Source organism: Hyperolius riggenbachi, chromosome 4 (genome assembly GCF_040937935.1).
Source record: "Hyperolius riggenbachi isolate aHypRig1 chromosome 4, aHypRig1.pri, whole genome shotgun sequence".
In the NCBI taxonomy this organism is placed as follows: domain Eukaryota; kingdom Metazoa; phylum Chordata; class Amphibia; order Anura; family Hyperoliidae; genus Hyperolius; species Hyperolius riggenbachi.
In genome coordinates, this window is record NC_090649.1 from 334,005,072 (window position 1) to 334,031,169 (window position 26,098).

At 41.8% G+C, this 26,098-nt stretch overlaps 1 protein-coding gene across 2 annotated transcripts in view; it reads right to left on the bottom strand.

The window, feature by feature from the left end:
• Positions 1–26,098, bottom strand: part of TRIM67 (tripartite motif containing 67) — a 140,629-nt gene that overhangs the window by 26,602 nt on the left and 87,929 nt on the right. The window contains exons 6-7 of one of the 2 annotated variants that reach the window (XM_068231846.1): positions 24,263–24,408; positions 7,724–7,862 (exon numbers count right to left, since the gene is read on the bottom strand). In XM_068231846.1, coding sequence (XP_068087947.1) covers positions 7,724–7,862; positions 24,263–24,408 — 285 coding nt within the window. Of the gene's footprint in view, positions 1–7,723; positions 7,863–24,262; positions 24,421–26,098 lie in introns of both variants that reach the window. The other variant, XM_068231844.1, reaches the window with a different exon arrangement.

The following is a 26,098-nucleotide window of genomic DNA, read 5'->3' on the forward strand; positions in this document are numbered from 1 at the left end:
ACCTGACCTACATACATAGATTAATCCAATTATGAGAGAGTATTTAAGGGGGTCAATTGTAAGTTTCCCACCTCTTTTAATTTACTCTGAAGAGTAGAAACATGGGGGTCTCAAAACAACCGTCAAATGACCTGAAGACAAAGATTGTTCACCATTTTGGTTTAGAGGAACGATACAGAAAGCTGTCTCAGAGTTTTCAGCTGTCTGTTTCCCCAGTTAGGAACATATTGAGGAAATGGAAGACCATAGGCTCAGACCAAGTTAAGGCTCGAAGTGGAAGATCTCGGATAAACAGAAGCGACGAATGGTGAGAAGAGTCAGAGTCAACCCACAGTCCAGCACCAAAGACCTACAACCTCATCTTGCTGCAGATGGAGTCACTGTGCATTGTTCAACCATTCAGCACACTTTACACAAGGAGATGCTGTATGCAAGAGTGATGCAGAGCAAGCCTTTTCTCAGCCCACAGCACAAACAGAGCTGCTTGAGGTATGCTAAAGCATATTTGAACAAGCCAGCTTCATTTTGGAGTAGGGTGCTGTGGACTGATGAAACTAAAATTTAGTTATTTGGGCATAACAAGGGGCGTTATGCATGGAGGGAAAACAACACAGCATTTCAAGAAAAACACCTGCTACCTACAGTAAAATATGGTGGTGGTTCCATCATGCTGTGGGGTTGTATGGCCAGTGCAGGCACTGGCCATTTTGTCAAAGTTGAGGGATGCATGGATTCCACTCAGTATGAGCAGATTCTGGAGACCAATGTCCAGGTATCAGTGACAAAGCTGGAGCTGTTCCGGGGCTGGACCTTTCAACAAGACAACAACCCCAAACACTACTCAAAATCCACTAAGGTATTCATGCAGAGGAACAAGTACAAAGTTCTGGAATGGCCATCTCAGTCCCCAGACCTGAATATAACTGAAAATCTGTGATGTGAGTTAAAGAGAACTGTCCATGCTCGGAAGCCATCAAACCTGAATGAACTAGAGATGTTTTGTAAAGAGGAATGGTCCAAAATACCTTCAACCAAAATCCAGACTCTCATTGGAACCTACAGGAAACGTTTAGCGGCTGTAATTTCTGCAAAAGGAGGATCTACTAAATATTGATTTCATTTCTTTTTTGTGGTGTCCAAATATATGCACCTGCCTAATTTTGTTTAAACAATTATTGCAGACTTTCTGTAAATCCAATAAACTTAATTTCACTTCTCAGATATCACTGTGTGTGTCTCCTATATGATATATTTAACTGACATTTTTTATCGTAACAACCAACGATTTATACAGGAAAATCATGGCAATTAACAAGGTTGCCCAAACTTTCGCATCCCACTGTATAAGTGCTTCAGAAAACCACGCTGTTGTTGACATAAATTGCAGTGTTGCCAACCTTTAACATTATTTTTTACTGACAAAGATCTAAAAATTTACTGACAAAGGATATTTTTTATTGACATACACCCCTGCAGCACACGCAGCGTGGCGCGCCAAAATGGTTGTGACCATGCAACCGAACATGGGTGTGGTCATGAGTGGTGTCAAACATACATAACTTTAGCAGTTGTGTATGTGGACCCGCGGGGGAAGTCTGAGTGTCTCCATAGTGATTTCCCCAAAATACATGTAATCTAGCAGCGTTTTCGCTCCAAAATACACGTAATCTGCCAGCATTTCACCCAAACCCCGGTATTTTTCCGCCAAAATACGCATAATCCAGCAGCAGTTTTCCTCCAAAATACACCTAATCTGGCAGCGTTTCACGCAGAATGAACCTAATCTGGCATTTTTCCTCAAAAATACACTTAATCATAAAATGAGGCTCCCCCCAGCTTTTGCCTGCTCTCCTGGCGTTGGGAGACTGCTTGCTGGTGTGATGGTGCTCCTCCTGGCCTGCCCCGGGTTCCCCGACATGTCCGACCGCAGCCTCAGATTTCTTACTTCCTTTCCTTTTTCTCTTTCATGCCTGTCTTTGTCATGTAATCATTCGTTGTGGAGGGGAAAAGCCTGCTTATGTGACAGAGGTCTGTATTAAATTAGCAATTTTGGTCTTCCTGGTGTATGTTCCCTCTGGGCCCAGGATAGCCAGCCTCTTAGAAACACCTCACAGGCCTGCTGTACTAAACTAATAATTAGCCTTTTATAAATGTGAATTGTTAATCAGGCAACCACCTCCCTCTGCTTTAAACATGCTTGGTTTTAAGTATATGGAGCCATTCCGGCTGACGGTCTTGTATAAACGCTTATACTATATAATTATCAGACCTTCCTCAGTCGGTCACATGCTTGTTTCCTTTTTATGAAGTAATGATACGATATATATGACATCTGTGTCTTTTGTTCATGTAATTACCTTGTTTTCTTACTGTTTGAAAATAAAAGAATCTTTAAAAATACACTTAATCTGTCAGCGGTTTTCCTTCACAATACATGTAATCTGGTAATGTTTTTCCTCCACAATACACATAATCTGGCAGTGTTTCTCCTCCACAATACACGTAATCTAGCAGCGGTTTTTCCTTTAAAATACCCCTAATCTGGCAGTGTTTAACCCAAAATACACATAATATGGAAGCATTTCATCCAAAATACACATAATCTGGCAGCATTTTTCCTCCAAAATACATGTAATCTGGCAGCAGTTTTCCTCAAAATATACCTAATTTGGCAGCGTTTCACCCAAAATACACCTAATCTGGCAGCGGTTTTCCTCAAAAATACATCTAATCTGGCAGAAGTTTTTCTGCCTGGGTCGGACTATAGAGTAGCCTTCACTGATAAGGAACTGCAGGCATAAAACACTTTCCTGGCAGTAAATGGCTTCTGTGAGCAGGGAAAGAATAAAAAGGGTCAATGGTTCATAGATTTTAGCTCTGGCATACTTCAATGAATGTGTCATTGAGAAGAGGCCAAGAAACAGTGAAAACTTAAAAAGTAGATTTAAATATAAAATACTATATTTATTTTTACCTCAGATGTCCTTTAACCACTTCAGGACCACAGTGTTAAACCCCCCTAAAGACCAGGATATTTTTTGTTAAATTGGCCACTGCAGCTTTAAGGCCAAGCTGCAGGGCCACACAACACAGCACACAAGTGATTCCCCTCCCCCCTTTTCTCCCCACCAACAGAGCTCTCTGTTGGTGGGGTCTGATCGGCGGTTTCGCCGTCTAACAGTCTCCCGGGCGGCCGCTCGGAGACTGAAGGCGGGGTGGAGCTCTGCCCCACAAGCAGGAGATGCGCGCGCACCCTGCGCGCAATCTCCTGCAGTAGCCGGCCCCAGAACTTGACACCAATTGGTGTTAGGCAGTGCTGGGGCTGCCGCCACAGCCACGCCCATAGGCGTGGGGCGGTTGTCAGGTAGTGAAAGGAGTCATCAGGCAAACAACATGAAAGCCAATTTACTTACCTGGGGCTTTCTCCAGCCCCTTGCAGCCGACTGTCCCAGGCTGACAGTTCCGTTCACAGCAGTCGGCCCGGGGTCGCACGGTGCAGAGGGCTACGCAGTAAGCCGCAGACAATGTGACCTTGATTTACAGCGGCGCAGTTCAGGATGCCTGGTGAGACACCGTGTGGGGACCCCGCGCCAGCGGCGGAGAGCGGAGCTGCGGTGTGGGACATGTCAGCTGCAAGGGGCTGGAGGAAGCCCCAGGTAAGTAAATCGGCTTTCATGACATTTGCCTGATGACTCCTTTAAGGCAGCTGAGCCAGCATATAGCACCATGCAAGACTTGGCTTGCCTCAGTGTGAGTGGCCCTCTGCCTGTTCCGGAGGAGGTGAAATGGCAGCAGGCATACAAGGGTCAAAATTACATGCAAAGAGTGAGACAATCAGACTGCAAGATAGCCGAGCAGTCTTTTCTGCCTTTGCACAGCTTAACAGCTGAACACAAGACTGAGTGAGAAGGGAGGGGTGGCGGCGGCACATACATAAAAAAGGCGCCTGGAAAAAAGGGTGCAGGGTTTGCCACTAGTAGAATCTCATTTAAATTAGCGATATTCTACAACTGAATTTCCATAGTAAAATATCGGTAATATTTACAGATATTTTACTATGGCTAAACCTGACCCTACTATCACACAGAACCCTCCCTCTACCAATGCCTAACCCTAAGACCCCCCCCCCCCCATGGTGGTGCCTAACCCTATGATCCCCCTGGTGGTGCCTAAACCTAAGAACTCCACAGGTGGTGCCTAACTGTAATCCCCCTGGTGGCGCCTAAACCTAAAACGCCATAAAGCTTTCCTACCTTCCCACCACAAATCACTACCGCTAATCAGGTGCCTCCATGAGCAGAAATTTACTTTGATTAACGCATATCGCAGCCATTATAAAACGCAATTTGTGGCAAAGAAAATAAATTTTGGCGCCCGATAGCTGCTGCCGCCATGCGTGCAAATTTCCTTTTTTTTTTGCCGCTATTCGCAACTTTTATGTGCCTGTGGTAGCGCCATTTTTTCCGAAAGGGCTCCTGCACCCTTTTTTTCCTGCTTCGGGTGGCGGCTCCTAACCAGTCAGCAGCTGTGACTTGTGACAGAGTTCACTGGCTGGTGGGCAGGCGGCAGCGATGCCTTGGCTACTCAGGTCGGACACCAGTTGATGAAGCTGGTGCTCGTTCCCGAAAACCAGCAGGAAATAAATGGGAAACCTAGAGGGACAAAGCCTGAGCTGCAGTTGGCTGGATCTCCCTGTCAGCTATGCCCTGGCTGGCGGCTCCACCTCCTGGCAGTATATATGTTTCCCCTTTATAGACACCACGTCAAGTGTCACAGATTTGACGGACAAGTCAAATTTATGGATAATCCGTAAATATATGGAAGTTTCTTAACTCTTCCTGTAATAGAAACAATATGAGACTCATATGTTTGCTATTAAGGTTCTATTTCTTGGCTGTAGTACACATACAATATACATATGTAGTACACATACAATCATAACTTTTTTTTTTCACTTCAGATTCTCTTTAAAGAAGAAGAATTTTTAAGGTGTCATTCAAAGCAGCTTATAAAACATAATGTATTTGTCTGTGCTGCCACTCCTTTGATATTGTTCTCCTTTTAAAGAGAGTGCTTGTTCTCTAAAGCCACCTTCATGTTTCACCTGCAGTCTGTGTTTTCTTGATATCCAGATCGTTATATCACACTGATGACTCACTTCTTACATCACCTGTTTCATATATGAGATTGTTTTCATAACATGCACTGTTGGTGGGACTTGAATACAGTTTTGGAAAACAGTGCCCTATTATCTTACTCTTTTCTCCTGGAAAAATACAGTACCTGAATTCTGCCTGAATAATGAATACTTGCTGAAATCATAATTTTTCCATTGCCAGTGCAGTAAACTAGATGCTGTCAGAAAGGCAGATGAGTGAAAATGCAGTTTTTGTGTCAATCACTTCCACTCTTGGCCATCTCTCTTATATGTGCAGCCACAAGCTGCTATCCCTGGTGTGAGGCAAATCGTAAAATGGATCTAAACTTTGAGTTCTAAATTAGAAAAAATACAAAATTACAGGTCTATCCACTCTCAGCATAGGCCATCTTAGCGCAGGCTGAAGCCGAAAAACGTCTTACCCTGCTCCTGCACAAACTCTGGGCCCGCTGGAGCCAAAATGATTGGCGCACTGCTGCGCTAAAAACAGCTGGTTCGCAAATTACTTTATAACTGTTACCAAACCTTCTACTTCTATGCAGCAGCAGTTCACTTCTGTATATAGTAACAGGAACTATCATGCCAGCTTTGAAAGATGCCATACTGTGACCGACACTGTGAATACTGTGGTTGGCACTCTAGTCCACACCTCTTCTCTCTCCACAGACTAGCTTAGAGGCACAAGCACAAACATAGTACTCTCAGGCCACACCCAATTATCTAGGGCAGAATAGTGATTAGACAACACTTTTTCAATGTAGGAGGTTGGCTGATGACTTAATAACAAAACATGGATTTTGTGGCCCCGAAAAGCAGAATTTAAAAGTAGGGCCTAGTGCAACGAAGCAGCAGTAGACTTGTGCATGGCAGTTTTACTGGTACCAATAGCAGGGGGTAGCCCATGTTACCATAGCAATGTGTGTGTAGCCACAATACGTTCCCTGCCTCTCTGCCATTAGTACTGCTAACAAAGCCTGTGTGTGACAATTTTACCACTGCTTTGCATCAGGCCCATAGTTACATAGTTCGTTTGTAACTATGTTTAAATTCTAACCATTGGTGCCACAAAATCCAAGTTTTGTCATTAAATCATTCAGTCAACCTCCCTACACTGTACTTAACTGTACGATATTATCGTCTGCTGCCCATGCTGACAATGTGGATTTTATTTTTTACTTTGGGGAAGCTTTAAAGTGAAAAAAAAAAAACAGTTAACCCTTTGCACACTCACATGCAAATGTTCAAGCAAATGCATTCACTGGAATCAATCATTCAGGCACCACTGCTATCCCTACATCTAAGGTAAAAGCCGGGGTTTTAGTTACAAAAGAATGCATTCCCTTGCATAGTCACCTAGAAGTACCCAGGTATTCATAGGTGTCCTAACTCTGGCCCTGTAACATGCATAGTGCGGACATGCAAACATTAATTGCATCAAACCCATCTAAAAGATTAGGAGCACATAACCTGACGTTCTCTCCTGGGACAGATAGTGCATCAGACTAAACTCACAAGGGAGCCAACGAAATATACTCATGTCCACTAGCCACACACCAGCATAAGCTGTGTGCGTCCTGGCAATGGTCACGTTGCAAGGTTACTACGCAAGGGAATGCAATCTTTTGTAACTTAGCTGTAGGGATAGCAGTGGTGCCCAGATGATTGATTCCTGTGAAGGCATTTGTTTAAACATTTGCATGTCAGTGTGCAAAGGGTTAACTGTTTTCTGCTATTTTTCTGGCCATACCCCCCTTTAGCACCTCCCTAATAACTTAATGTCCTAACTTGAGGTGATGTGCCTGGATATATGTATCTTTTGCTTTAAAGTGAGTCTGAAGCAAGTATCAAGAAAAAAAAAGAAAAAACAACAGATATTCACCCAAGGAGAGGGAAGGCTCCAGATCTTATAGAGCCTTCCCGTTCTCCTCACAGTCCCCGTGTTCCAACGCTGGATACTCTGTTAGCAGTCTCGACTGACCGGAAACTGCTTTCTTCCGTCACTTCCGCCGCTGAGGGAGCTTATGGCAATCTTCGAGAGCTCGAGTGTTCCAGAAGATGGCCGCTCCATACTGCAAATGCGTGATCCAGAGGAAGGCTAAAAACCCTTATAAGGCATGGTCCAATTAGCCCCAAAGGGGAAAAAATTTCCTTCCCACTCCAGATAGCAATCAGATAAAATCCCTGGATCAACATCACCAGGAATTACCTAGTAATTATAGCCATTAGTTAAACGAATTTCAGGTTTTCTTTTATAAACAACATATCTTACATAAATAAAATAGTGGCTTGTGATTGCTTTTATTAATTAAAGCACCTAATTTTTCTTAGGTAACAGAAATTGTGATTTACTTCTGAATTTTCCAAAAGAATAATTATATCTGCAATGAAATGTGAGCAAAACAAATGTGATGGATTCAGCTATCTCAATGAAAAATAGGTCTATAAATAAATATTTTTATAGAATGAGGTCTGAATGCCTTAGTAAATGATAATATGTTGTAGTTAAAAAAAACACCAACACACCAAAAAACCTATTTAAATATATTTGCTATTGCATGTACCAACCATCAGATGTCTGCAGGACTACAGTCTTGCTATAAGGTCCAAGTCCTGTTGAGTTAAAGGCTTTGACTCTTGCATTGTAAGTGCTGTTGAAGTGAAGACCATCAATTGTGCATAATGTTTCTTTTCCCACATAAACTTCCTAAATATTACACAAAGACAAAAGAAGAAATAAAAAATCAAAATGTACTTTTCACATCTAATTAGAAATTGCTTTAATATGTTGTGGCTAAAGTGTGACTATAATAGCTTATCTACAAAATGTTTCAAAATTGTGCAATATAAACAGAATGCAATTTCATTATTTTGAATGGAATTCATAATCCTGAAGCAATACTGAGCAAGATAAATGGATCATGTGGTGGAAAATAGCAACCATGTTCCCAAAAAAAAGTTGGGACCAACAAAAGCCTGGTGTTGTAATGCTAAAACAAGCAAAAAAAAAAAGTGGAATATTTAATAAATGGCAGCAACATATCCGAGTATAAACAGAGCATGTCTTTTAGGCTCAGACCTGAAACATGGGGGGAGGAGGAATGGTGTACAAAATGGGACATTTCTACAGTTACAGCTGCATGTCTACATTTTCACTAGGCCTAAAGACTGGTGGAGGTTAATGATGTGAGTTTAGCATTGGGATGAAGCCATCCATCACAGTGAAAAACCAATAGAGAGACTTAAAAAGACAAAGGTAACAAACTTCCTCCTAGCACTGGGGGGACTTTCTCCTGGCACTCTTAGCAAAAGTATTAATTAACTAAAATCATTGCAAAGCTTCTGGCGATACTTGTGTCAGCCTTCAGGGTGTTATGCTGGGCATACACGGCGTCGAGGGGAGGATTATCAATCGAGCCTGATGGCTGGATTGATAATATCCGACGTGTCCGATCACAGCGGGGATCGATTCCGCGCTCGATCCCCACAGGCGGACAATAGCGGCGAATTGAGCGGATGATAAGAAGCGCCGACGGGGACGAGCGGGAATCGATCCGCGGGGAAGCGGCGGGGGTCGATCTGGCGCCTAATCGGCCGCCGGATTGACCCGTGTATGCCCAGCATTACTTGTCTCCACAGCAGGAGGTGGAAAGCCCTAATTTGCACCACATGCACCTTCTCCCTCTCTATTCCCGCAAGATTGTTTGGGAAGCAGAGCCGGCTCTCTCATGAAGCAAGGGGACACTCTTGCATCAGACACAGAGATTACAGGGGCAGCATGTTTGTACTGTGTGTTTACACTTACAGCATGCAGTCAGAGTAGGAGGAGATGCGAGAAGAGAGCGAGATGAAGAGGTCATCATATGGGAACAGCAGCTTATTGTGCTGTGTGGGGAGTCTGACAGTGAGTGAAGAGGGGGGAGGCAGGTTTTATTTGACTTGCACAGCAGAAAGGAGGGGGTGGCACTGCGGTCCTAAATGAGGAGGAATGGAGGACGGCCAACTGGCTGAGGGTGATTAAATTGTTTGTCACAGACTCGCAGCCAGCCAGTGTGTTATTGTGTGAGGTGCAGCATATCATGTCTCAACTTGTTGCATATGCTTCCGTGCATTAAATGAATACATTGTCAGGTGCTATGCGATCATTCCAAATCGGAAGGGGGAGGGGGGTTCATCCTCACAAGTTTGCCTCAGGCAGCAAAAAGTCTAGAACCGGCCCTGTTGGGAAGGAGAACCAATGGCTGAGCTGTCGATTGATGGGCATTGAGCTGAATGGACAATACCAGTGCAATGAGCATTGATAGTAGTTTATTCCCTGAAGCTGAGCCCTGAAGCAGTACAATAAGTGGGCTGGATGGTATAAAACAGGAGAGAGGGTCTTTACATAACAAGAACACCCATGAGCTGGGGAGTCTGCTGGACATGCTGAAAAAGGAAAGGCAGCAGCATCAACTCCTGCAAACGTCTCTGAAAGCCTTATTCCAAAAGCAGAAACAAAAGTTGAAAAGTGAGAATGGTAAAGTGACAGCTCTGAAGAAGAAGAAGAACCAGAGTTTAACAGAATGACGTGATTGCCAGAAAAAGATGAGGCAGAATATGGCCCGTGTCTAGCTGATAAAAGGCATTCAGATTAACAACCTGAGGGGTGGCATAGTGCCAGAAAGAAGCATTCCATGGAAGGTGAAGGACACAGTCCAAATTCCAGCATAGTAGCATGTGAGTTGAGAGGCAAGCTTGCATCTTCCTAGAAGTCCCTGCCAGGGAGAGCTTTTGAAAGGCATAATGAAATCCTTAAAGTGTTCCTGAAGTGGTATATGACATGACAAATAGACAAATGTATGTACAGTGCCAAGCATACAAATAACTAGGCTGTGTTCCTTTTCTTATTTTTCTTCCTGAAAGAGTATGCAAGTGACAGTTTCTCTCTAGTTAGGACCTAGTTGGACCCTCCCTGTTAAAGAACTACAGCCATATAACTCTTTCCTCGAAGAGAACAGCTTCTGAGTGCAGGGGATAGATAAAAAAGGTCAATATTTTACCCCACTTCAGGACGAGAGCAACTTTCACATATCAGCAATGCTTCCATTCATTCAACAATAACTTTATTACTACTTATCACACCTAAATGATCTATATATATTTTTTTTTCAGGACAAATTAGGCTTTTATCATGTGATAATTTTTTTCCGTAATTACTTTATTTTCTATGCATTTTATAGGAAAAATAAGGGAAAAAATAGAAAAAAAAAAACACTATTTCTCCATGTACATTCAGTATAGCTTTACAATAAACAGTGCTAACTATAAGTTAAACCCACAAATTTTATTTGCTTATTCATCCTGGTTATTAAAACATTTAGATTTTGTTCCTAGCACAATGCGTGGTGACATTATTGTATTTGGAAAGAAAGGTGTCTTCTTCTGTTCTTTTATTTCTTTCTTTCTCATTATACACTATCGATGATTACAAGACCTTATTTGCAAAAATAATAGTAATATACCCTTATGGCATACATATTTAAAAACATTTAATCAAAAAAAGGTTTGCACACCTGATGCACAAATTTGCATAAAACAACGACAAATTTATATGAGGCTAACATGGGTGCTGGATCGTGGGTCAAACCACAACCATAAATAGAAAAATCAATAAAAAATGATCCGCACACCAGACAGTGATTTGCTCAAAAATTGTATTATATTAGAAAAGTCAAATGCAAGAAAATGACAGACATATAAGGCTATTATAGCCTATTAACATCAGCAGCTATTGACACAATGGTTATACAAAATATACATAGGTTGTAACAGGTTCACACAAGCAAGAAATATGGTATACAAGCTGAGTCCATAGAATATCCAAGTGAGACCTAGCTCATGAATCCAAAAGCCTTTTGGATTCATGAGCTAGGTCTCACTTGGATACTATTGGTAGTGCGAGTCCGTCATTCACATGCATGCAGTTTGTACCATTGCTTTATTCTATGGACTCAGCTTGTATACCATATTTCTTGCTTGTGTGAACCTGTTACAACCTATGTATATTTTGTATAACCATTGTGTCAATAGCTGCTGATGTTAATAGGCTATAATAGCCTTATATGTCTGTCATTTTCTTGCATTTGACTTTTCTAATATAATACAATTTTTGAGCAAATCACTGTCTGGTGTGCGGATCATTTTTTATTGATTTTGCTATACATATTTAAAAAGCCATGTTCCTAAGGTAACAATATATTTTTTTTCTTTTATATTCTGTAACTTTATCATTTTACAAGTCTTTTATTTTGGTACAGAATATGCGAAAATGTAATTGCTTTTGATTCAGTTTGTGACTAAAAAGAATACACAAGACATGGGCCTAAACCCTAAAACTGTCTAAACTGTATTCTACTACTTACCATGGTTAAAATGTTACCACATATGTCTCTTGTAGTTTTATTACAACTTTCCCAAGTTTGATCATAATTTTGAAAATGAATTTTTATGTTTTGATTGAGTTTGTCCCTACATATTTTTTATGTGATGGGGGTCCAAGCTGTAAGACACACCAAAATGTATTCTACAACTCATCATGGTTAAAACGATACCACATGTGCCACATTTGTCATGAAGTGGTTAAGGAAGGACCAGGGCCGGGCCGAGGCATAGGCTGGAGAGGCTCCAGCCTCAGGGCGCAGTGTAAGAGGGGGCGCATAATTCATTCAGCTGTCATTCCTAATTGTGTTTGAAGCAGAAAGAAATAATAAAAGGGGATACATGGCAGTGATTGCAAGCCAGATAACTACATATTAAGGTGTTGGAGAGGTTGTGGGCCCTGTGGCGCCTGTTAATCTAATAGCAATCAGTGTGTGACAGATGGGGTGGGAGGGATGGAGGGGCGCACTTTGGTTTCTCAGCCTTGGGTGCTGGAGGACCTTGTCCCGGCTCTGGGAAGGACTAGGACATCCGGGACACTGAAAGATTGTGTGAAAGACTGTGTCACTCGGCTGAGATTGGTAATACATCAAACTTCCAACTTACTTTTAGAGCTTTTAAACAGAAAATTAAACTGTGGATTTATAATAAGTAGGAGAATAGCTACAATAGTGTATCTCACTAGTTTGTTTTCACCTCAGGTTTCTTTTAAAGTGGCATTGTCAATATAGTGTAAAGTATTAAAAATAGCACAAAATTAACAGCTTAAACCACCCGACTGGGTTTTAGGGTTAAAACTCATGCTTCAAGGTGGCTATATATTTAGCGATGATGGGCAGATTCGACCACGGATCAAATCTGATCGGAGATCTGTCAGCTGCCCAGCGCTGTCAGCGATGCGTAATATGTTGGCGCTTTATAAATACAATAAATAATAATAATAATAATACACCAGAGGCCGATTCCTGATCTATTTCAGCATGAAATGTTGCGGGAATCACCCCAGTGATGTCGCCTCGTGTGACGTCAAACAAGCGCCCATGTTACATTAGAAACCATGTGGTGCGAGTGTATGTGAGGACAGGTAAAGTATTCATGCATGGTCACCTGGGGAGGCGGGGGGGGATTTTATACTAGGGAGGACAGTGCCGGGGGTTCCGTTGCATTCATCCCAATATCGTACACCGTTACTGCAGCACACTCGATCAAACATGTCAGCCCGACATCCTGCAACGTGTTCGATCAATACATGCAACCAATTTCATCCTTCATTGCTTCATTGATCGGGAATTCACGTGGCGGCACTGATTTTCATCCGAGTCATTTGGCCGCCAAGTCACCTGATGTATCGCCACCTTTACACTTCATTTAGCTGCTAATTGATAAATCTGCCATTGCCAGGCACAATTATCAGACTGAGCTGCAAGTGTAAACAAGTCAGAAAAGCTGAGAAGGGAGAATTGGACAGGCTGTTCTCTATAAAACACATACAGGATTTTCAAAATACAAAAATATCAAAAACTTTATTGGCACAAATTTCAAGAAAAATTCATTTAAATTCTCTGTAGGAGATTCCTTGCAGGTGCTTCAAATACAGAATATGTAGCACAGACATGTACTTCGTTCATAAACTTAATGCAATATGAAAAGAGGCAATGACACGCTCGTTTCGGGCCCAAAAAGACCCTTCATCAGGCCGAATTGCAGAAAGTGCAGTCTGTCAATCCTGTGTGCAGTGCACGGTTGGGATACCAAAAAAGCAAGGAGACATCTGAACCGACCAGATGTAATTTACACAACCCCAATGGCTGTCTCGACACAAACGGGATCTGACATGCTGCAAACATGGGAGACTCCAGGGTCTTTTTGGGCCCGAAACGAGCGTGTCGTTGCCTCTTTTCATATTGCATTAAGTTTATGAACAAAGTACATGTCTGTGCTACATATTCTGTATTTGAAGCACCTGCAAGGAATCTCCTACAGAGAATTTTAATGAATTTTTCTTGAAATTTGTGCCAATAAAGTTTTTGATATTTTTGTATTTTGAAAATCCTGTATGAATTTTTTTCAAAATCCTTTCTATATACTTCAAGCTTGTGGAGGGGTGAAGTGGATGACCCCAAAAAGGATTATTGTTTTTTTTTCCCTTTGTAAAAAGTACATTACTCCCAATTACACTTAAACTCTATAAAACACATACAGGGTGGATTTCTCTTTGTTTTGTTTGTCTCCTATGCAAGAGTTAAGGTCTGCTTATACCAGACCTGACTAAATTTGGTTCTTGCTCTTTCCAAATATTTATTTCCAACTGTGTGAACTTTCTGGGGAACTCAATGTGGAAATGAACTTTTTTTCACATTGCTAATTCCTTTATTGACTGAAGTCTTTGTCTTCAGTCTTTTGTCATACCAAAGCACTGCTCTAAATTGTTGTGAAAATTAAAACAAATCTGACATTTTTCAAAATCTGTATTAGTGATTATGATTTGGCTGGGACTTCAGAGAGGAAAACCTTTTTTAGTAAGACATAAAGCTCTGTCTCATTGATAGCATTATTAAGGTCTTAATTGGATTTTACAGATTTTACTTTTTTTTTTTTTTTAAGACCAGATTGAATGTTTGAAGTGTGATAAACAAGACAGTATATTCTCTATGTACATCTATATAACAATGGTTTGCTAGCTCTCAATCATCAATTACAGCAGTGTAAGGAAATCACTTGAGGACCACAGGCCTACACCCCCCTAGTGACCAAGCCATTTTTTACAATTCAGGCCTCTGCAGCTTTAAGCAGCCCATACACTCAGCCGATTTTCTGGCCGACCGATCGATCCCGATCGATCGATCGATCGATTGCAAATCGGTTGGCCAATCGACCGATCGACGGCCGATTTCGATCGATTTCGATGGATTTCCATCGAACTTGCAGGGTGGAAAATTTAGGTCGATCTGATGAGATTGCTTATCAGTTTGCATTGGCCTTAATGGAAATCTGATGGCAAAAAAAATGCCATCAGATCGAATTTCAATAGATTTCAAACTGAAATCTATTGGAATTCTATCCTGGTAAAAAATGTTCTAAAAACGCATCAGATAGATCATCAGATGCATTTCTTATCTATCTGCTGCCAATCTGACGAGTGTATGGGCACCTTAAGCCACTTGCTACAGGGCCGTACAACTAAGCACACAAATGAGTCTGCCCTCCTTTTCTTGCCACCAACAGAGCTCTCTGTTGGTGGCATCTGATTGCTGCTGCTGTTTTTTTTTAATAATTTAAATATGACATTAAAATTAATATAATTAATTTAAATATTCTTTTTTTTTTTTTTATAAAAATGACTTTTTGTAAAATTTTAATTCCCAGCCTCCCCCCCCTCCCCCCAAGAGCCAATGAGCGTGATCGTCTCTCATAGGCATCAGCCTATGAGAGCGATCGTTCTGTGAGGCTCTCCCCGTACAGTGCTGCACTAGACATATATTTTTGAGCATCATTCCCTCTTTTTACCCGTTGGGCTGTTTGCATATATTGCGGCTTGCCCACATATGTATACGCGTTAGTTTGACGGATGCGTATGCTTTTACGCATTATGAGCAGTTATGCGTGTAACGCATCAATTGACGCACTGTGTGATGATTGGTCGGCGGACGCTCTCGTTTTATTTACTAGCGGCAAGAGATTAGTTATACGTGATCGCTGGGATACAGGCTTATGCTTGTTTATGTGGCCACTTACTCTTGACATTTCCTATTTGGTAACACAAAGTTGATGTTTATGGCAACATTTCTATGTGTCATATTAAGGTTCTTATTTTTCAACTTTGTTGACCAATAGGAGATGGTTTGTGGACACGGGGGGTGTGGTTTGCATAGTAAGTAGCAGTTCCCCATCAGGTCCACCAATTTACATCCCTTTCCTGATTGGTTGATGTGTTGTATATATATGTGTGAATTGAACTTCGTCTTCAGAACTGGGCAACTTGAAGAAAGGCTGAAGTCTGAAACAGCAGACTGTCTTGCCCTACAGTTCTTTTTAATCTGTATGTCCTTTTAACTTTTCAATAAACTAAGATGAATGTTGAAGCGTGCGGACCTCTACGTATTGATTGCCAGTGCTGCACTAGATTGCAGCGTTGTACAAACACTTTTGGGATTTTTTATCTCTGTTTTTCAACCTGCCAACCGCAACAGCGGCTGGCAGGTTGTTTACAGAGCGTAGCTCCGTAACTAAAGTGATCCCCGCTAATCTCCGCCTACCGTCTTGATGCCTTTCGGCGTTAGGCCGTCCTGGGGATGCCACCTTCCCAACAACTATTGGCAATTGGTGGTCGGGGAAGGGTTAAACCATCCCTTACCTTGTTACATACAACACACAAATGTTTATCAGCCATTTGAACTGATTGGAACAAGTCAAAAGGATAACATTTACAAATTAAACCTTTTACTTATTTCTTTTTCTACTCCAAAATATCAGAGCTGCTAAAGTGTAAAACACTTTCTAACTAACGCTTGTGTCCCTCAGCACTTACCTTACCTGAGCTTCCTAACCAGATAAACAAGTGATGCTTACCTCTCAGATTGGTGCAGTCCTTATAAGTACTCTGGCCCCATTGTGCATCCAAATGAAAAGTGGTATAATTCACTCATCTGGGGGCATGAAGTATATTCACTAAACTGAGATAAGCAGAATGCCGTGCTTAATGCCGCATGATGTGTAGACCGTAATGCGTTGCATGTAATGTATTGCATTATGCTCTAATCATCATGTGATAAGACTTTATGCACATTATTCTGCTTACTGATTATACCCCACAGTTGATTTGTATATTGGTGCTAAGAGAATACAGTGTATTACTAATATTGTGTGCTCCTCCCTAAAATTAGGGCCACATGATTTCCTTATTTACCTGCTCATAAAAGTGGAAGCATCCATGGATTACCTCCATGGGTAGACATGACTTTGTTCACACAGTCTCTTAAACCTTGTACACACGCTGGATGGAAATCTGTAGAAATGGGCAATGAAGGTTCTGAGGCATTTAAATGCTTAAAGAGAATCTGTATTGTTAAAATCGCACAAAAGTAAACATACCAGTGTGTTAGGGGACATCTCCTATTACCCTCTGTCACAATTTCGCCGCTCCCCGCCGCATTAAAAGTGGTTAAAAACAGTTTTAAAAAGTTTGTTTATAAACAAACAAAATGGCCACCAAAACAGGAAGTAGATTGATGTACAATATGTCCACACATAGAAAATACATCCATACACAAGCAGGCTGTATACAGCTTTCCTTTTGAATCTCAAAAGATCATTTGTGTGTTTACCTTCTGTCCCCTTCTTCTCTCATGCACTGAACATTACAGGCTTCCTGCAGACAGCTCTGCCTGTGCCTGTGTTTGTAATTCCTCAGTATGTGTCAGCCAGCTACTTTCACAGCGGAGGATTTTTATCCAGCTCTCTTCTATCACTGATAAGATAGCAGAGAAGCTGCTGGCTTATGTAAATAAAACACACACTGGAGTGTGCATAGAGGAACTGACCAGCACAGAAGAGTTGGCAGCCTTCCAGACACAGGCCGACAAGTCTGACAGGGGAAAGATACATTGATTTATTACAGAGGCCGTGATAGTACAAAGTGCTGCAGTGAGCCAGAACAGATTAGAATATGTTTAGGAACTTGTAGGATGGTAGAAAAAACGTTGTAATTTTTGTTACAGAGTCACTTTAAAGGGACACTTAAGTCAAACAAAAAAAATGAGTTTTACTCACCTAGGGCTTCCAATAGCCCCCTGCAGCTCTCCGCTGCCCTCGCCGTCTCCCTCCGATCCTCCTGGCCCCGCCGGCAGCCACTTCCTGTTTCGGTGACAGGAGCTGACAGGGTGGAGACGCAAGTGATTCTTCGCGTTCCTGGCCACAATAGCGCCATCTATGCTGCTATAGCATATATTATACACCATATAGCAGCATAGAGGGTGCTAATGTGTCTGGGAACGTGAAGAATCACTCGCGTCCCCAGCCTGTCAGCTCCTGTCACCGATACAGGAAGTGGCTGCAGGCGGGGCCAGGAGGATCGGAGGGAGACGGCGAGGGCACCGGACAGCTGCAGGGGGCTATTGGAAGCCCTAGGTAAGTAAAACTCATTTTTTTTGTTTGACTTAAGTGTCCCTTTAACGATGTGTCTACAAAGTACGGCTGCATGAAAAGAAGAAAGTATGCAATAACTGGGAATAATGTGTACTTCTGTTGGAAAGTAGCTGTTGTACAAGACCTGTCAGGTCTGTAAATGTACAGCAAAGGGGAGATTGTGAATCTCTTTTTTCATCTTTGACTGTAAACAGGCATATATAGGTGTGGGCAAATTAAAGTGGTCTAACACCCAGCATTTCAACTTTGCTTTAAAAGATTGCTTACATCCGTCCTGAGGTTTAGATACAAATGTATCTTTGTTTGGAATGCAAATAGACCTCTGAAAAGCTTGTCTGGGAAGCCCTCTGTGCTCTCTCAGAGAGGTGTTAGTTTATTTACATTGTAAATAGATACATTTGTATCTAAACCTCAGCACAGAGGAGGATTTCTAGCTAAATGCAACACTAAAATGTCATGTTTAACCCATTCAGTGAATTTCTGCTTAAAAAAAATCTGGCATAATAGTTTCTAAGCTGTAAGCAATCTTTTAAAGCAAAGTTTAAATGCTTATTGTTAGACCACTTTAAATTAGCAGGCATACTTTTATATGAAAAGAACTAGTTGAAAGTTTTAAATATGCAGGAGAGAACAGAGTAAACTCTGGCTGCATATAGTATGGCCGCTTACACCATCATCATCCGATGAATCTGGACTCTTGTCTGTACTGTTTGTATGCTATATTTTAGTCGACGTTTCGCTACCGATTATCAGTTTGTTTTAACCAATTTCCATCTACAGTGTGTGCAAGGTTTTAGTCTACAGACTTTACTTTCCAGCATGACATCCAGAATGCACATCTGTTGTTATAAGGCAGATGTTTCCTTCCAGCACAACTCATGTTATTATACTTACAATGGTAGAAGGGTCATGACACTGCATGTTAGTTCATTCTTTTCATTCCCCTGCTACATGTAACAGCGGCGTGGAGAGTAGCATGTCCTGAGGAAGTCCCGGGGCAGGACAATACGCAAAGACGTCACGCTACGCAATCTACGCAACTGTTTGTTTGATGCCGCCATGCTGCTCTCCACACTGCTGCTACATTTCGCACATGAGCAGCTAATGCCGGCATAGAAAAAGGAACTGGAGGCCACTACGCTGCCAGACTGTTTGGAGTCTTCAGAACAGATAAGCAAATTGAGCATAGTAATTGTTACATGCACTGCTGATACTCAATCATCTAACAGCACTTTAGAGATCATAGCGCTGGGACTTTTCTCAGGATATGTGCTGGTATCTCTTCCTTACCTTGAGCAATATCACAGACCGTTTAATTACTGCTTACCTCTGCCACACCTCATAGTAAGGCAATGTGTGCATAATACATTGTGGCAATGATACTACTAAGCACCTCTGTCTTATCCTACCATGCCTATACTGTTACTATATCTAGGCAATGTGGGGTACCTCATTGTGTTAGTGTGATGTGATGTACAGAGGATGATGTAAATCTATGGTGGATCCTGCCTTATGAATATGGAACTGTGTATTTAAAACATCAATTTATTATGCTTATGGATTCAAATACCAGCAATGTGCAATTACAACCGACTGTATCCTATACATGGGACTGTATGCAGCTTATATCCATATACCACGTTTACTAATAAAAGTATTGGGAATTCAGCACTATGGAGCAATTATACACCGTGGAGATCTTTCCTAAGCACATTTTTTTTTCACATAGAGCTGCTCATGATATACAGATCTGCATTTCCTTGGAAAAACAAGATTATTATTGCTAGGCCTATGCTTATGACAGCTGGCTATGGACTTATTGATTCTATAATATTGGCTATCCAATCAATTGCTATTGCGGCATGGTGGCTTCTTACTTGAGGCTTTACTACAGATCATATTGGTCAGTGTCCTGTTTCCCTCTGTGAGTGGTTATAATCTATAAGTCTACCCTTATTCAATGCCACAGATTACCTCCCAGGATGGTTACAGGAGGCAACCTATTATATTTACTGGTTGCTATTTATTATATATAGTCATGTATTACCTTTTCTGACCTATTTAATGTATCTAATAGACGAGTCTTGATATCGTATATGCAGTGATTTAGTAGCTCATTGTAACTTTTTTGAACAACATTTTGTAGTAGTTACTACTAATTTTATGGCTTTATAATACTGTATCAATACACTTGCAGTTGAGCAGCATATGCTGGTTAATGAGTGTCCTCTTTTGTATATTTTTGGCTTGTTTGCACCAGTGCTGGCACCTGCAATATAGCCATAAGTAATTATATTTTTCCTTCTTATCAGTTTTTTTTTTTTGCATGAAGTGCACTGCAAAGGAATAGGAGAGACATGCAATAAGAGTTATCTTGAAACAGCAAGATTAAAGAATACCCAGATAGCTCTTAGTGACCCAGAAACACTAGGAAAATATAAGGGGGTTAAATGAGGCTGAAAAGCACTCTCGCAAAATAGCAATGCTAAATATTCTGCCTTCTTAAAACAGAAGGTATTTGCGATAATTCAGCTTTAAGTGAGTAACCGTTGTTTCCAATGATACATCACTCCCAAAAATGCAAATCATCTCTTCATGCCCCGGTAAGTCAGGCACACATCCTGTAACCACCCTGGGAGGTAATTCTGTGGCATTGAATAAGGGTAGACTTATAGATTATAACCACTCACAGAGGGAAACAGGACACTGATCAATATGATCTGTAGTAAAGCCTCAAGTAAGAAGCAAATGAGTGACACTGCTTTATGACTATATAACTACACACACTGCTCACTGCACAAAGACAAAACTGGAATAGATGAAGTAGAAAGTCCGGCCTCATCTTCTACACAGATTCAATTTGGTTCAGAGTACTTTGTTCTGAGTACTACAATATTCCTTGGAGGTGCAAATGTTGATGTTTGTGCTCAGTGTTGCCAGTGATTCATGTATAAGTTGACCCCTATACTTTTATGAAGTGAATCGGACCTACATTTCTAGACTTATACTCAAGTATATACAGTATGTCAAAAAATAAAGGAACCAGTCCGCACCACGCGGCAGCCGCTGCTCCCCTGATTGGGATAGCGACTCACAACACCAGGACTGGGACAACGAGGAACCATGTACCACCCAGGATGATGGTGAGAGGGCATCTGCCAACATAAACTATAAGAAAATAGCTGCAGAGGTAGTTCAGATGCTGACACCCACATTACATTTAACCATACAGTCAACTCTTGACAAATCTCTTAACGACATCCATAAACAGCTACAGAAGCATGATGCTAGATTTGCACACGCAGAAGATCGCATTCAGAGGCTGGAGGACGACGATTTAGAGATGGCAACAAGCTAAAAAGAGTTATGGAGGAAAACAAACTCCAGGATCTGGAAAACAGATCAAGGTGCAATATTAGAATCGTGGGCCTGCCTGAAACTATGGCTGCTACAGCTTTGCACGAATTTTACTCTGTCACTCTTCCTAAGCTATTAGGCCTGAAAAAAGGGTACAAAGTGGAACGCTAACACTAACTATGTGTTCCATAAAGCTAATGATGCTCTGCAATTTCTGAGAAACCTAGATGCTGGCCCATTGTGAAATCCTGGGTCATATCACATTAATGTCAGATTAATGTGTCTAGAAAAACGGGGATTAGTGAGATTGGGTCAGCTTATCAACTTGTCAGAAGGAAGACTTATCGCTTGATGAAGCTAGGGCAAAATTTTCACTTCCTGCCCAACTCTTTCCCTTTTTTGGACAACTAAGGTCCCATATTGTAAGAAAACTCTGTAATCGAACAAATCTAGTCTTGTTGAACAAATGCGATTATTTCTTTGGCTCCGCATGTATTTAAACTATCACTTTCTCAAATACAGACATCCCTCCAAAAATCTGAACTATCTGTCAAGACAAAATCGACCTTTAAATCATGGTCTAGAGATATCAGTGACCCTGATATAGAAACCAAGATACTGGCTGGGCTAGCTACATTTTGGAAATTAGTTATAGGTGAAAACTGGCGAGAGTCACACTGAAAATTTATACATAGAGCCAAATTTGCTTTTAACATTAAATATTCCGCTCCACCCGCACACTATACTCCTAAGTGCCCAAAGTGCAATTTCCCTGATGCGGATCTTTTCCATTGTATATGGTCCTGTCCACACATTACAGTATTCTGGACTAAAGTGGTAGCCTACATACACAATATCTGTAAGGTGAGGGTTGCCCTTGACCCTCTTCTGTTATTGTTTAATTATTTTGACAATTCCTCCTCCTCAGATAGTCCCTGCATGGGCCTTGGTTCCTTGATTCATTATCATCGCTGCCCGGGAAGTTATTTTTAACAAATAGATTTACAGCTCTGTCCCCACTATATGGGATCTAAAGGGAGAATTGACTCATTTGTTTAATCAGGATAGGTTAGATGCCCTGGCACACAAAGAAAAAACGCACAAAACACCTCTTTAAAATGTGGAAATCATTTATGCTAGCTACCTTTACTATGAGAGAGAAAAATGATTTGATGGAACAATTCAAATACACCGGCTGGTACTGTAATGCGCAGCTTGAGGGCACGCTGGGTAGATTGGAGACTTCCTCTTGATGATTAATCTCATGTCGATTTCTAATTACTCTCAATAAATAGATGATATGACTGTCTTCTACAGGAGATGACAAGATGACTGGAGGTGCGGGGAATTGGGGGGGGGGGGGGGGGGAGTTGGGTCTTTTTGGGTTTGTGGCAGGCGTTTAAGTGCTCTTTGATATTGATACTGTTTGTTCTGATGATGTTTCCTGCTGTTGCAGGTGCGCTGCCTGTTTGTTATTCTAAATTGAAAAACTAAATAAAACTTTTCTGGAAAAAAAAATGTAGAAGACTGTAAAGGGGTCAAAAACTCTCAATTTGTAGAGACAAAGCTTATCCCCAGCACTGCTGTGATGTGACTAAAAGTCTTCTTTATAGTATCATACAAGCATGCATATTAGACGATAAAATTCCTTCAGAAAAACACATACTAGTGGTGGGCAGGAATGGGCGGTAGGAGAGAGGTGCTGCACAGTGCCATTGTCATAGCACTTCTTTTTTGACCTGTCAGAATCTGCAGCCCATAGGAGAAGTTAGGCACAGGAGATAGGGAGATTAGTATCAGGCATCATAGAGGAGTGTGTTAGTAATTGAAGAGGATAGGGTAGTGATAGGTGGGGGGTTAGTGTTAGGCGATAGAGGAGAGAGAAGTGTTAGGTATCAGAGAGGGGAGGTTAGCGTTAGGTATCAGAGAGAGGAGGTTAGCGTTAGGTATCAGAGAGAGGAGGTTAGTACTGGGTATCAGAGAGGGGAAGTTAGTGTTAGGTATTGAAGAGGGGAGGTTAGTGTTAGGCACCGGAGAGTAGAGGGAAGTGTTAGGTATCAGAGAGGGGAGATTAGTGCTAGGTATTGAAGAGGGGAGGTTAGTGTTAGGCACCGGAGAGTAGAGGGAAGTGTTAGGTATCAGAGAGGGGAGATTAGTGCTAGGTATTGAAGAGGGGAGGTTAGAGTTAGGCGTCAGAGTGGGGAGGGAAGTGTTAGGCGCAGTTTAGGTTAGTGTTAGGCTTCGGAAAGGGGAGGTTAGTGTTAGGCATCAGAAGGTAGTAGTAGGCATTGAAGAGGGGAGGTTAGTGTTAGGCATCAGAGAGGAGAGGGTAGTGTCTGGTACTGAAGAGGGGAGGTTAGTGTTATCAGAGTGGGAGAGTAGTGTTTGGCACAGGGGAGGTTAGTGTTAGGCATCGTAGAGGGAAGGTTAGCATTAGGCATCAGAGAGAAGAGGTAGTTTTAGGCAATGGTGAGGGGAGAATAGTTTTAGGTATGGGAGTGGTTAGAGTTAGGCATCAGAGAGGAGAGGGTAGTGTTAGGCATTGAAGATTCCAGCCAGGGCACTATAGGCACTGAGTTTGTATGTTCGCCCCATGTCTGCATGGGTTTCCGCCCACATTCCAAAAACATACAGCTTACCCCTACATTGGCCCTAGACCACAATGGACATATGACTATGGTAGGGATTAGATTGTGAGCTCCACTGAACAACAGTTAGTGACAAGACTATATATTCTCTGTTTGCACTATAAGAATCCTCTATAAAAAAAAAACCTGTGTCCCTGCGTAGCTGAGTCCGTGCTTTTTGCTACTGCTCATGTGTACAGCACGGACCTGGACAGCAGTTGAGACTGGAGGACAGGGCCAGTGAGCCGGATGCGGAAGCACGAGCGGCGGGTGCGTGCGCATGCAAAGTTAAAAAAAACAGACCTAGAGCCCGTTTTTAAACGGGCTTGGGTCTACTAGTACTAAATAATAATAATGTATGATTTGTGTGAAGATTGTTGTCTTCTTGTCCACTTATTTGTGACTGAACATTTACTAGACAACTGGGGAATAAAGTTGCATATTTTTTAAATTACCATGAATGCATTACAAAATTTGTAGATTCATAATGGATCTTTATTTCTACCTTCAAACCCCCTATCTCTTTGAGAGGCTACCCCATCAATACTAATTTTTAGCTTACCCGAAATGGACCACCATCTCCATCATCCAGTTCAAGAATATATCCATCTACAGGGTTGTGGGCAAAAGGTGGCATTCTCCATGCGAGGGTGACACTGTTATTTCTTGTACAGCATTTCTCCAGCTGTAGCAATGGAACTGGTGGCACTGTAACAGGAACTACGTAGAGATTAGTGTAACTCTGTCCTCTCCCATCCAGCTAGTTTATACAGATGAATTAGTTTGAGAACGCTTGAAAATAGCCAAAACCAATGCAAAAAGTGCATATGTTTGCAAAAGCTGCAATTATAACTGTGCATGTGAAACAAGACATAACCTGTAGAATGAAAATCACATTCACAGCTACCCAGGAAGGCTCTGTATGGTCTCTGTTCCTAATCTTTCTTTTTTTAATTTACAAATACCTTCTGCTTCATTGTTGTTGTGGTGAGTGTCCAGAAATTGTAGTGGCTGTCTACAGTGGGTTGCAAAAGTATTCGGCCCCCTTGAAGTTTTCCACATTTTGCCATATTATTGCCACAAACATGAATCAATTTTATTGGAATTCCACATGAAAGACCAACACAAAGTGGTGTACACGAGAGAAGTGGAACGAAAATCATACATGATTCCAATTTTTTTTAACAAATAAATAACTGCAACGTTGTGTGCATAATTATTCGGCCCCCTTTGTTCTGAGTGCAGTCAGTTGCCTATAGACATTGCCTGATGAGTGCTAATGACTAAATAGAGTGCACCTGTGTGTAATCTAATGTCAGTACAAATACAGATGCTCTGTGAGAGCCTCAGAGGTTGTCTAAGAGAATATTGGGAGCAACAACACCGTGAAGTCCAAAGAACACACAAGACAGGTCAGGGATCAAGTTATTGAGAAATTTAAAGCAGGCTTAGGCTACAAAAAGATTTCCAAAGCCTTGAACATCCCACGGAGCACTGTTCAAGCGATCATTCAGAAATTGAAGGAGTATGGCACAACTGTACACCTACCAAGACAAGGCCATCCACCTAAACTCACAGGCCGAACAAGGAGAGCGCTGATCAGAAATGCAGTCAAGAGGCCCATGGTGACTCTGGACGAGCTGCAGAGATCTACAGCTCAGGTGGGAGACTCTGTCCATAGGACAACTATTAGTCATGCACTGTACAAAGTTGGCCTTTATGGAAGAGTGGCAAGAAGAAAGGCATTGTTAACAGAAAGCATAAGAAGTCCCGTTTGCAGTTTGCCACAAGCCATGTGGGGGACACAGCAACCATGTGGAAGAAGGTGCTCTGGTCAGATGAGACCAAAATGGAACTTTTTGGCCAAAATGCAAAACGCTATGTGTGGCAGAAAACTAACACTGCACATCACTCTGAACACACCATCCCCACTGTCAAATATGGTGGTGGCAGCATCATGCTCGGGGGGGGGGGGGGCATCTCTTCAGCAGGGACAGGGAAGCTGGTCAGAGTTGATGGGAAGATGGATGGAGCCAAATACAGGGCAAACTTGGAAGAAAACCTCTTGGAGACTGCAAAAGACTTGAGACTGGGGCGAGGTTCACCTTCCAGCAGGACAACGATCCTAAACATAAAGCCAGGGCAACAATGGAATGGTTTAAAACAAAACATATCTATGTGTTAGAATGGCCAGGCAAAGTCCAGATCTAAATCCAATCGAGAATCTGTGGCAAGATCTGAAAACTGCTGTTCACAAACGCTGTCCATCTAATCTGACTGAGCTGGAGCTGTTTTGCAAAGAAGAATGGGCAAGGATTTCAGTCTCTAGATGTGCAAGGCTGGTAGAGACATACCCTAAAAAGACTGGCAGCTGTAATTGCAGCAAAAGGTGGTTCTA